Raw genomic sequence first — 13884 nt, 5'->3', positions numbered from 1 at the left:
ATGAATCCACGCAGAGCAAGTGGCCTACATCATCACGCTAAGTTCAATCTATGATATCCACATAACAGTGAGAGTTACCTAATGATGCCTTTCTTAGCGTGTACCCCTGGGGCCGGATGGCAAGTAATGAGATCCTTGCTTTCCTGCTCTTCTGGATCTACTCTTTCGTCTGGGGAGTCCTTCTTCTGCTTATTTGGAGAAATCCATTTTATTCCAGTCATCTTCCTCTAAAAGTGTGGAGTCCCAGCTCACATCTTCTCCTCTCAAAACCATCCCCACATTCCTCAAATTAAGGGGCCTCCCCTCTGAGCCCTGACCCCCTGTTCCTAAGAGTCTCTGGGGTTGTCTTCTTTAAAGCCAGGAATCCATGCTGTGTTTTGCTTGCCTACCCTACTCTTTAGCACCTACCAGTCACTAAATATTGCTGAGAGAATAACAGGTTGATGGGTGGGTGATAAATACAAATGAAGGAAGTTCATGGAATCTTACTCTTACAATGTAAAAGCAGGGGCAGGCACTTGGCACAATACAAGTACCTAGGTACTTGGCATTCTACATCAGCGTGTCTGACTTGAATTCCAGCTCCAATTCCAGTTTCCTGTCAATGTGTACCCTAGGAGGCAGCAGATGATGGCTCAAATACCTGGGTTCCTACCACCCATTTGGGAGAACCAGATTAAGTTTTGGGTTCTTAGTTTTGGTCCGACTCAGGGCTGACTACTGTGGGCATTTCGGGAGCAATATGGTACATGAGCGATCTCTGTCTCTGTCTCACTGCTTTCTCAATGAAATGTGGGAGAAATATCAAAGTTACTCCAGATGTCTCACTCATGTGCCCTGCTCAACCTCTTCCAGAGGCAGATCATGCAAGGCATTGGCTGTGAAGACAGGGCAGGAGCCCCTGACTTAGGCCTGTGGCATGACCCTCAATACCACTGGGCTTCTTCTCAAACTTTTACTTTATTTTTGTTTAGCAGTTTATTTTTCAAATGGATACATAAAATATCACATAAGTTAGCAGGGTCATACTTTAGGAAAAAAAAAATGCTTGCTCCCTGTTTTCACTCACTTGCAATTTTCCCCAATCTTCAGAACGCTCATTGGCTCCTCCTCATTTAAAAAAATTATAATTGGGGCCCGGCGCAGTGGCGCAAGTGGTTAAGGTCCTCGCCTTGCATGCCCAGGATCCCATACGGGGCCGGTTCTAATCCCGGCAGCCCCGCTTCCCTTCCAGCTCCCTGCCTGTGGCCCGGGAAAGCAGTCGAGGACGGCCCAAAGCTTTGGGACCCTGCACCCATGTGGGAGACCCGGAAGAGGCTCCTGGCTTCGGATTGGCATAGCATCGGCCATTGCGCTCACTTAGGGAGTGAATCATTGGATGGAAGATCTTCCTCTCTGTCTCTCCTCTCTGTATATCCGCCTTTCCAATTTAAAAAAAATATAAAAAATATAAAAAAAATTTATAATTGTCACCAAAAAAATTAAAGATGGGGAAACTAAAAATTAATGTTGAAACTGGAAGAAACAATCAGTGAAGATGAGAGTGGGTTGTGTATCTTAGTTAATTTCACTGACTGATAGGGAGTGGGGAGAGAAGGTTTAATAAACAGGAACTTTCAGCAGCATTCCAGAAGCAAGAGAGTAATAAGCCCAATCCAGCTGCTAAGACCCAGTAGCTCCTTAGCTGTGGGAAGGGAGGGCTGCTGGAGTCCCAGGAGGGCACTGCACTCACTCAGTCTTCCAGAAGCATGCCACCCAGCTCACAGATGGCAAAGCACAGTCATTGAGGCCCAAGATGGGAAAATGTGTGCTCTTAGCAAGGCTCCAGTCTAGGGCTTGATTTTAACAACCAGGTCATTATGGTTGTCCTTTGATTGTCTAGGCAGTGTGGAATACCGCCACACACTTCACCTTGGAGTCTAACAGGCCTATATGTTTTCTGGGTGGCCACTTCCTGGCTGGGTGACCAGAGATATGACACAGACTGCTCAAAGTCTTCAACTTTCTCACCAGTGATTTGGGATGATGATATTGTCTCTTTCTGACAAGGTTTTGGGACTCAAAGTAACAATGTATGTAGAGTGACTAATGCATAGTTGGTTAATACATAGTAACTATTATCACCCAGTGACAGTGAATAACTTACATGTTCTTCCTTGGTAAAGTTGTCTGAACCAGAATTTTTAGGCTTAGAGGGTACATCTGGAACCAGAATTCCTAGTTATTGGTTCATTGGGCAAACATCTACTGAGTACCCATTAATGTGCCAGTCAGGGGAGCATGTACAGAATGCTAGAGGCACTAGAAGTGGCCAGGTTTGCTCTGTGGAAATCTCCAGCCTTCCTCCTACCTTCCCCTGTTTGGTGAAATAAACAATGGTAACATGCTGAGCCTTTGGAGCCCTTACTGGATACCCACTAGGTGGCACATGGAGAGCGCAGGTGGGCAGCCGTCTGGCAGTAGTGCAGGTGCTGGGAGCATGGCCCTTTACCAGACAAGGGGCAGCTCTAATAGGCATTCCGTTGTCATGGGTCAGTGTCAGGAGGCTGGGGTTGGCTGCCGTGATATGGGAGTCCAGTCCCATGCAAGCCACAATGAAAGTCAAATGCTGGCAGCAAGAGGTGAGCCTGATGGCCAGAGGGTGGCCAAGATTGCCAAAGGCACAAAATACAAAGAAAGCAAAAGAGCCTCAGTGTTACCCTATGTGCATCGCCTGAGCAATAGAATGTTCAGAGTGGATACAAGACAGAGCAGGGAGCCACCTGAGTGCGGGACTCTGCAGCGGCAAATGCAGCTACACCGATTTGCTTCTTTCTCAGGATTGCTCTGCAAGGTAAGAAAGAGGGATGTGGCCCGAATGGAAGGGGAGTGTTGGGGTTTGCCAGTGGGAACTGCCTTGGCCTGAGCCTGTTCGAAAAGCATTAATGGCCTCATCTGGGGATTGGCATAACACCTGCTAGCAAGGCATGAAACAGCAGATCAGCCCTGTTGTATATCGTGGGCTAGGCCCATAGGGAGATGTTTCTGAAATGATAGCATCTTCCTTGTCCTGAAGATTGGGGAGCTGTGAACTAAGTAACTGCCCCAAACCTTTCCCTCTTCCACAGCACCCCCTCACTCCCCGAACCTTTGCCTGGACCTCAAAGCAATGCTTGCACCTGCCATTACATATAGAAGTTACCCGCGCTGTCAAAGGCAAGATTCTCAGTCTCTTTTCCCTAACTTCACCCCATGGAGCTGTCACCCTCATCCAAGCTAAGAGTCCTTACTCAGATCGCAGACAGGTTTCATAGCAAACACATGGAGACATGATTCTGGATCCTGCCACTCCAAAACATCATAGTCCCTTCAGGAAGATGATCATGTTAGATTTTAATCATCACCTGTCTCATAGCAGATTAGACAGGAAACTTTTCACACTGATTTTAAAGTCAAAACAAGACCTTTCCTGGGTGAGGATGCATGGCTGTGAGTAGAATGCTAATGCCCATGTTCCATCCCTGTTATTTCTTGCTTCCACCTGGTGGCAAGAAGCTGGGAAAGCAGGCATGCTGAAAAAGCCTGCAGGGCCAGGATCTGCGGGCCAGCCACTTGGAGTACTGCTGGTGAGATCCCCACAGGGCTTTTCCATGGCTTTTCTGCCTTCTGATTTCCACTAAGTTCTTCCCGCGCAAAATTTGCAGTGTGCAGCATTTTTCCCTGGGACTGAAAGAACGAGGATTATCCCGGATGCCTCCCTGCAGCTGAGCTCATGTCACCAATCAGGCATGATTTTCAGCAGATATTTCTTTAAAAGTTGGAAGGCCTCAGTGGATCCTGCACCCTCCTCTATGGGAACAAGCATCAAAGAGCAGGAATAAAATGCTTTGCACGCACATTGGGAACTAATTGCCAATTTGGCAAACGCATTGACTAATGTCATGCCCTGTTATTTCTAAATCCTCTCCTGTCCTTGACCCCCAGTATCTAGATGTAAACTTGGAACCATTAGTGGGGAAGGATAAAGTCTTCTGGTGCCTCGAATGGAATTGAGAGGGATTTAAACTCAGCGCTTTTGAGTGTGGTGAAATGAACTCAGCAGTACATTAATGCTAGGATTTGAGCACACAGCGTGAGCGCTTTCAAAAAACCGTGTTTAAGGAAGCAAACAGAGCCACGACAGGCCCTTTCAGGGGAGCCAGAGGAGTCAGATGAAACAATCAATGACACATTACAAACCACAACTGGGCTGTGATCGTGGGGGCAGAAGAAAAGTCTGTCTTTATCACAGGAGCTTGGAGTCTAATGAGCCAGGGACGGGGCGGCCTTCCGAGGGGTGAGGCCGCTCTGCGTTTTAGCCGGGAAATGTCTAAATATTTAGCTGATGCCCTTCAAAGCTCTGCACAGTTCTGTAGCGAACTGGTCTCCAAGGCCCCATCTGATTGCCACTGGGGAAAATTTGTGCAAACAGTATTCATTGGAGAAGTCAAAAAGCATGCTGATGAAAACACCCACATTGACATATTTTTTTCCCTCTTGTAATGAAGTGTTGCTAATGTCTTTCAAATGCTGAATTCAAGAGCAACACCTTGCCAGTAAGCACCTTCTTGTCAATGACTGCAATGGGTGCTCTGCTTTGGGTCTTGCCTGTTTGCATCATGGGAAAATAAAGCATGCATGTGCTGTATTCCTGCCTGCCTACCTGGAGAATCCCACACCGCATGGCCAGTGGTGCTTGAGCCTCAAAAAGGGGAGTGATTACCTTGTGCATTTTCTTGGGTGTGGACAGGAGAGCCAAAAAGACTGAAGGAATTTTGGAAAAGTGTCAATAGGGACCTGTCATTAAAATTCACACCATGGGCTGGTCCTAGTCTTGGTACCTGTTAGCCTAAAAGGAACATTCCATGTGCTCTAAGCTTCGAGAGTCTTCTGGGCCACAAAGCCAGGACATCACAGGATATGGGAGCAGCTGGGACTCGAACCTTTGCAGGCTTCCTGATGGTGGATTTCCCTCTGACTTCCTGTGGTCTCTCTCGAGTATCACTAGCACTATTTCCCTTCCCCCCACAGAAATGGCCAGGGCAGCCCCAGTTCCCCGCCAGTTTGATAAATGTGTCTTGGCTAATTGTGTGAAAGATGGCAGCCCTTTAGCAAGTGTGACCAGTTTATTGTTGAACCAATCAGGGGCGCCTTGGTTCGCGTGTGAAAAGGGGGTGTGTTGCCAGGGAGGGTGAGTGTTTTGGCGGCTGAGTCAAAGGAGGAGCGTTTTGGGGGGTCACAGAGCAACACCCACTTCTTTGAGGGGATGTTACTATGCTCTACTAAACCTGTAAACCTCTAACTCAAAGCACTTTCTCTCTCCTCCCTCTTTTTTCAAGATCTTTTTTTTTCCCATGGTGCGAACAGGCAAGAAGACACTGGCTACTCTGCAGATGGAGTTCACGTTCCAGGGTTTTTAATATTTCACTTTTATATTTCTGTTAGAGAATGATCCTGCTGAGAGTCTGGGAATCTGTGCTCGTCAGAACCCCCTCACTGACACTTGGATATATTGCTCTGAAAGTTATCCCAGGAGAAAAGATTAAACAAAAAAAAAAAAAGCTTACTTTTCAAAGCCTACTTCTCAATCTGCCCACATCAAAATAAGACAACTGGCCCTTTGAAGTGGAGGACACAGAGTTCTCAGCTGGCTGGTTTAGAATGGGGAGTGGGGAAGAAGAAAAGAGAGCAAGGGAGAAAAGAAGGGGGCAGTGGAGAGGGAAGGAAGGACAGAAGGAAGCTAGGCAGGATGGAAGGAAGGGGGAGCCTCTAAAGTTATACCTCAGTCACCTTACCCAGATTGCATCAGGCACCTGCATCTGAGTTGAGGGCTAGAAAACCTGCTTCTCAGAGCTCCCAAGGAAATAAGTAACTCATCAGAAAAACTTGTGCAGCTAGATTAGCATCAGGTGATTTAAAAAACCCTGTATCAACAGATGCGATACTGTTCTCCTGGATCGAGTCCCAACAATGCTAGAGATGACGGAGGGGATGAATCTCTGAATTTCTAAGTCCTAAAGGTTCCCTCAAAATTGTATCAGCCGAATTCCAAGTTTGACGGGCGGAGGACTCCACTACTTAGTCCGGAAAAGCTAGGCAAAGAAAGCTTGTCCAGAATGGTGTTAACACAAGTGGCACCTGTGACCTTTGCTCTGACTCCCATCTCCTCTCTGGTTCTCCTTAATTATTGAAATCTAAATGTATGGCAGCATCAGCCACAGCACAGGGATGGGAGTGGATGGGGCAGCATCCGCACAAAGAATCATGATTGACACAGGGGATGCTCTTGGAACACAGATATTACTGGCCCTTTTGAACCACAGACTTATGAGTGACTTACCAATGGTGCTGACCCTGTGGCCAAAGCATGCTGGACTTCTAAGATTCATAATTATGGTTAGATTTTTTTTTGGTGGTGGCTCAGGTTACAACTCCCTTTCTTTTATGAACTCAACCTGGCTCATACCACAAGCTTCCTGAGTCCCACAGAAGCAGGGGTTACAACTGAGCACCTCAGAAACAGAAAAACTGGTTTATAAGTATGGATGAATGAATCCCAAACCCTAGTTTGTGAGATACCAGAATTCCTCCACATCCATCCCTGTAGTCCCAGTGTCATTGCATAGCATCTAGCAGAGAGTTAGTGCTCCAAAATGTCAACTTACATGAGTTGAGTAAATCTTTACTATAAAAATAATACAGAATTTTTAAATAAATGGAAATGTGCACATTACATGGAAATAAGAGTAAAATGAAAAACAGAATCTATTTATTTTATTGGAATCCAATTCTATCCAGGTTTCTACCACTATTTTTCTCACCAGAACATTCTGTATTAAGAATCATTTATTGCCTGGACCAACCTGGAACCCAAATATTTGAAACTTGGAAAACAGCATATGCTCCCAATGATAGCTTTGCTTTGACACTATCCACATGGCTTTTTCCAGCCCAATCTGTCACCCTAACCTTCTGCCTGCATTCCTGTTAGGAAGCCCATGGATGAAAAGCTTGCCATTTCACCCAGATGGAGAGTGGAGTAGATGGGAAGAAGTACTGGCAGGCAGGAACCAGGTTGTTCTACAAACCAGGGTATTTGGAGACAGGAGCTATTGTAGGCTGGACCACAGTTTCTACCAGAACATGACTTTTGTTTTAGCTCAGAGCAAATAAAAAATGTGTAATTCAAGTCTTTTGAAATGAGGAATTTTTTTTTCTGACTTTTAAATTCAAGCAAAATAGCTAGGGATGGTAAACCATTCGTAACTGACCCCACTGTTAAAGGCCATTGAACAGTGGGTACAACCATTTGCAAAGAGGCTCAAAGAACTTTACAGTTAGTTGCTAGATCTCAGAAGAGTTTTCCTTAACTTCGACTAGTTCAAGATACAGGATCCCAATGTATGGCTGCTTTAGCAAAAATGTTAGAGGCAGGAGAAAAGAAGAAAAATGTTTCAGCTCCCTATGTCTTTTATTTTCTTCTTCAATCAATGCTTTCATCTTTAAATTTCTTGCTCACTTGGAAACTTGCTAGGAAACCCTCATACCAAAGTTAGTAAAGACAACAGTTTTGGAGGATTCTATTTGAAGTGTTGTGACAATACAATCATTTACAGACTAGTAAATATGGCTTGGGGCTCATGCATCCTAATCTGGTTCTTATCAGGACCCTTCTATCTCTCCTTTTATCCTGCCAACTGAGAGTCCAGCTTGGGCATGGCCTTCACTTACTGCTCCAGCTTCTGATATGGTCTTTCACCCTGTGGCTTATTTGATTGTCTTCTTCCTTCTGCCTCACTATCGTCAATGTGACCACTGGGGAATCTGACTCTTGGGACAAATTCTCAAAGACTTCCCCATGAGTAGCACTTCCAAAACTTACAAATCTGCTTCCCACGATTGGTCTCAGAGAATCTAATGTGTGGCAGACCAAGTCTAGAGGAAACTGATGAACTCTTGGAAAGAAAATTCTAGAGACATCAACCCTGGCTTGTCCTAGGGAATGGGGAGCTCTACCCACCCTCTATTGCACTAGGTTTTCTTTCATACTTTATGAGGCTCAATAATCTAGAAAATAAACCCAGTGATAATTTTGGGGCTCAAAAGTGAGATCATCTTGTGAGTTGTTCTTTGGAGCCAATGGGTATTTGGAAATGGATGTGGATTTCACAGTAGAGTCATTGCAGATTCATTTTTAGCTTGTTACTTGTGTTTCACAGAACTGGGGAACCAATCTAACCTCAACTACTACTTCAGAATGCTTCACATAAAAGGGAATGTCAGAATCTGGAAACCCAGTTGGATCTCGCTTTGCTATTGGGTCCTCATTGCAAGAACCATCTGTGTGGTCAATGCCCTCTTTCCATTGCTAATTCTTGGAGCATGCAGAAGCTTGCATTAGTATTACCTGGGTTGTAGTTAGGTAGCTTGGAGACTCCAGGCCAGGTATCTTCTGTAGGGACTCCCAACACCTATCAAAAACCAAAGAAAGACAAAGACAAGTGAGGGGCAGATATGGTGACATATAGGAAAGGTAAGGGAGGGAGTGAGAAGGAAACAGGTATGTGTCCCATGACATCAGCTCATGTAAATGAGGAGAAAGCTTTACCATTTCCAACATTTGTAGTTGGTTGGCAAACCTCCAGTGTATGCCTCTACCTGTGTCTCCACTAATGTACTTGTAATCCTGAGAAAGACTGAACATCTCTGCCTAAAGTAATTTCCCTAAATCTTGTGCAGTCACCATGCATTAGGATATCATGTTGGGAATTAGGGATCTGAGGAAGCAGGAATGACTGTCCCTTTGCCTGACATAAGACGACCAGATCTGTATTGACAGAAGACACTTGACAGCTTAAATTATGCCTCAGCATGGGCACTCAGCTGTTCCCTGATGTGCTCACATTAAAAGGGATTCAGATTACTGACCTTTAGGCAGTGGAATGTCAGCTAAAAATGACCCTAAAGCTAACTTGAGTCCTTCCCACCAAATTCACCTCTTCTGCTTGTTCTCCCTGTGGGCAGCAACTTGGAATATGGTATTGGTTTTTCACTAGTGTATTATCATGTTCACATCACTTGAAAAAGAGTTGGCCTACATTCTGGTTTACCAAACTGAAGCTCTAGTTTTTAATTAAGATGTTGTGTGAACCATCGCTTAGAATAGAAAGCCAGGCAGCTCAGATTCTAGATGGAGTTGCCACCATGCATTTCCCTGTAGGCATCATCTTACCATTCTTTAAGACAATTATAAGAGCTCATGGACACTGCTATCTGGGAGCCACCTCATTTGAGGGAATACCAGTAAAACACCAGTAGTTTTCATTACACCTCTATAACAAAGCTCTTCTTTGAAACATTATCTCCATATAACTCTTTGGAGACATGTCTCAGAAAGTGCACTGGATCCGCACATAGAACACAGACTGTGGAGGCTGGCCCAGTTTCTAAGGCAGAAAGTCAATGGCCTGACAGGGCCTGCGAATACAATCAATAAGGAATCCAGGATGGGAATGTAGCAGCCTGCCTCTGACTGAGAGGCATAATAATTTTCGGTTCCTGTTGAGCTTCTCCTTAAATGAAAGACATTGAAGTACTATCTTATATAATAAAAACCATGACACCCAGTAAAACCTTGCTTCTTTGATCCCCTCTCTAAACAAACTGAAAAGGCAGTGTGTGGTTTAGATGCTTGGGAAAGGAAGGTTATTTCTGTTTTTGAATGGGAACAGCTGATGTGTTTGTACAGATGCACATGTCAACAAGGAGGTGTGACTCATGTGTACCTGTATAAAAGAAAAGAGGAAACAACATAGGAAAGCAATAACCACATCTTTGTTTTCTCTAAGGTGAAGGCTCTAGGAATTGTTGGCTACTTTGCAATGTGTTTTATTAATGTCGACACAATGGGTTCCAGAATTATTTACTTACAACATCATATGCTAAAAGCATAAGAGAATTTTAAAAGTTCAAATGAAATTCAAAATACCTTATTTGGAAATTCGAGTTGCAGTTTCGATTTGAAAGTTACTGAATTATTCTTCACTTGAGAAAAGGACTAAATCTCCTGTTCACTGTCTGGGAAACTGGAAACCAAAAATCATTGATTTATTCCCTCCCTGAAGGCTTTTAAAAAGCAGCCGGTGAGTGCTGTGTTTGCAACCACAGCAGGTTAGAGGGGCTGTTTATTTGCCTTTATTAGAATGGAAACTAAAGGCATTTTGATTAATGGATTTAAAGTTTGCATAGCTTATCGTGATTTGGGAACTGAATCCAGGAATAATTACCAAAAAAACACAATTGGTTATTGAAAGAATTAGATTGAACAGGTATTTATTTGCTTTGATGTTACATGGAAGACATAGAAACAGAAAGAGGAGTTCCATTGGCTGGCTCACTTTCCTAAATGCCCACACCAGTTAGGGCTCTCCTAGGAATTCCATACTGGTCTCCCACAGTGATAGAAGGGACCCAAGTAGAGGAGGTCTGAAAATGGTAAGATGTTGGCGCGCATGCACACGTGTACACACACACACACACACACACACACACACACACACAGAGGCATTTGAGAGGAGGGTGAAGAAAAAAGATTCATGGCTCCTAATTACAAGTTGATTCCTGAACATGGGATCTCAGGATAAATGTTGAGGACACTGGACTAAGAGGCTGGGAGATTCGGAATGGATTTAATGCTTTCTAAGAAGCAACTCCTCCATAAAAACCCCTTGAGTCTGCAATAACTTTCCATTTTCATCTGTGATGACTGCATTTAGTAAAACACAAACTTGGAAGCTATTTGAGAGTTACTCGTTTACTCTTCCAACTTGACTCACAGGCAACAAAAGCAAAAATGGACCAATGGGATCAATAAAAATCTGTACAAGAGAAATAACAGAACAAAGAGACAAGCTCTAGGCCAGGAGAGAATATTTGCCAACCATACATCTAGAAATACAGGGAACTCAATGCAACAGCAAGAAAACAATTAACTCCATTTTTAAAAGAGCAAAGTAGCATGATGGACCCCTAAATTCAGGAAATGCTCCTCACTAATCATCAGAGAAATGCAGAATAGGACCACCATGAAATCACGTCACTGGCAGCTGCTGCTGGGCTTTAACAGAGATGAGGATGACAGGAATCCCATTGTGTTACTGATGCAAATGGAAATGAGTGCAGTCTCAGGGTGGGTGTGTGGTGCCATAGCACAGACACTCTTCGTGATGGCTGCATTCCATGTCAGATAGGTTGGTTCCTGAGCATTTAATCCAACTCCTTTCTAATGCTCACCTTGAAAAGCGTATTTGGGTCCCTGCCATCCAGGTGGGAGAATCTGATGAAGTTTGGAGCTCCTGGATTCAACCTGGCCCAGCCTGACTGTTGTGGGAACTGAAAGAGTGATTCAGAAGATAGAAGATTTCTCTCTCCTCCCTCTCTTTCTCTCTTCATTTCAAATAAAAAAAAATACATTCGTATGATTTTGCACTTTCCACATACCAGGCATGGGGTGCTAGGAAATAAATTAAGTATGTTGAAGAGATATCTACACTCCCATGTTTGCTGCAGCATTATTCACAATCATCAAGCAATGGAATTGACCTAAATGTCCATCAAAGATCTTGAATGGATAAAGCAAATGTGGTGCACATAGAAGGAAATCTGTTTTTTGTGAGGACGTGGATGAACCTGGAAGACACTATCAAGTGAAATAAGGCAAGTGACAGGAAGACAAATACTTTGTGACCTCACTTGTATTTGGAAGCTAACGAGACTGGATCCCAGGTATAGAGAACAGAATGGCGGTGACTAGAGGCTGGTATTTTGGGAGATGCTAATTGGAGGAAATGGAGGAGTAAGTTAAAACACCTGTTGTTCAACATGGTGACTGTAGCTAATGACAAGAGATTGTATTCTTGGAGATGACTAATACAGTTGATTTGAATTGTTACCATAGAAAACTGTCAAGTATGTAATGTGATGCCTATGCTAATTTCTTTGATTTGGCCACTGCACAGTGCATATTCATTTCAGAGCATCATGTTGCATTTAATACATATAGCTTTTATTTGTCCATCACAAAGAAAAAAAAATCAGCCTGGATCCAAAGCTTAACTGTTAGGCAGATGCAAAACTCAGCAACGTGGATAGAGCTTCTAGACATCTGATGCTATTAAATACGTCAGTAAATGTGACAGATGAGGTCATTAACTATGGTTAAATATATTAGTGATGCCATTCCTCCCACAATGCTTTTCTCCTCTGTTGCATTTCTATCATAACCTTGTGTGAGCTTGGGTTTGGTAAAACTACTCAGGGATGTTATTGCCACATTGGGAAAAGCAAACGACATGAGTCTGAAGTTATAGAGTCCCTCCTTGACAGTTCTCTTCTCACAGGCACTCAAAAGATTTTGTCCTGGTTGGAGTTTTGGTAAGGTGTGCCAGTGACAACCATGCTGTACTTCTACAGGTAAACAAAACACAAGTACTGTTATTGTTTAGCACTTGCCATTCACCAGGCTGTGGACTAGAAAAGAATTATTCTGACATGCTTGAGATGCAGTGGGGTCGGGTATGCTTATCTCACCTTGTCTTCAGATTGTGGCATTACAGACAGAAAACAAAACAGGGGTCTCTACCAGCTTGAATGGAATCATGCAAAAATGAGATGTAATAAAGCCAACCTCCTGATGTCTGTAAACACAGAGTCGGCTGCAGCTGGTTCTGTGGCTCAGAGAGCTACTCATCATTTACCATACACACATCCCATATCAGAGTAGTGGTTCCCATCCAGCTTCCTGTTAGTGAAACTGGGACGGCAGTAGATGACATAGTCTGGATACTTGGGCTTCTGCTACCTACATGGCAGACCTGAATGGAATCTCTGGCTGTTGGTTTTGACCTGGCCCAGTCCTGGCTGTTGTGGCCATTTTGGGATTGAGTGAGCAGATGGAAAATGCCTCTCTTTTACTTGGTCTTCTCAGTTAAATAGCTAAGTAATATAGAAGTAGTTCTTTGCGGTACTTTAAAGTAAAAAATGAGCTATATGAGTTTTGTCAACTTGAAAAATAATTTTAGGGGAAAAGTAATGAACAGCATAGAATATGACAGATCTCCCAAAAGTTCCTGGTAAATGTGTGATAAGGGAGAACTACATGGATTTAAAAATATTTTACCCTCACTCTGGCACTCCAACCCTCAGCCTCCCCATGGACAGACTCCGAGGAAAGGTGGCCCTTGAGCATGGTCCCTGTGTGTCTGTATTACTCACCCTCTGTTCACTGTTTGGGCAGGACAATAAAGATAGCAATGTTAAGAAAAAAATATATATTTTACCCTCGAATAAAATTCTCTTTTAATTCCACCTTTCATAAGCTTTTGGAAATGCCCTTTCATCATGATGGAAAATGACAGCAGCTACAATATTTCCTTACATTTTACTCAAAGAAATCACAATGTCCTGTTGGTGAGGTGGGTTACGAGGCTTGCTCTACCTCAGAGCTGCGTTCAGAACTCATAAATCCAGCCTTCAGGCCTGTGCTACTTCCTACATGTTTACATATTTCACATTTGTAATGTGCTTTCATGAACAACAAAATTAAGTTCCTTTGATTTACTGCAGCGTGATGAAGATAACAATCAAGGGGAACGTAGGGGCAGGGAAGGACTTGTCAGACACGTATGCTTTTGTTTGTTGGCCCTTTAGGTCCAGATTCAAGCTCAATCCTTTCACTTAACTGAATTCTTTATGTTATCTTTGAGGTCAGTGTCAGTTATCAAGACCAATTCTGGAAACTCTTAAACTAAGAACAGGAAAGGCATCAGATCACTCAGCCTGTGCTTTCAGTCCTGTGATTTCTACAGC

At 43.6% G+C, this 13884-nt stretch overlaps 1 protein-coding gene across 2 annotated transcripts in view; it reads right to left on the bottom strand.

Annotated features, from left to right (window-relative positions):
- The window catches only part of CDK15 (cyclin dependent kinase 15), a 78542-nt gene that overhangs the window by 24862 nt on the left and 39796 nt on the right, over positions 1 to 13884 (bottom strand). For both annotated transcript variants that reach the window (XM_040984401.1, XM_040984402.1), the window contains exon 10: positions 8426 to 8489. In XM_040984401.1, the coding sequence (XP_040840335.1) occupies positions 8426 to 8489 (64 nt within the window). The remainder of the gene's footprint in view (positions 1 to 8425; positions 8490 to 13884) is intronic.

Source organism: Ochotona curzoniae, unplaced genomic scaffold (assembly GCF_017591425.1).
Source record: "Ochotona curzoniae isolate NIBS_2020 unplaced genomic scaffold, NIBS_Ocur_1.0 contig_4148, whole genome shotgun sequence".
NCBI lineage: Eukaryota > Metazoa > Chordata > Mammalia > Lagomorpha > Ochotonidae > Ochotona > Ochotona curzoniae.
Note: the sequence above shows the minus strand (reverse complement) of the source record. Positions and strands in the feature narration are given on the sequence as shown.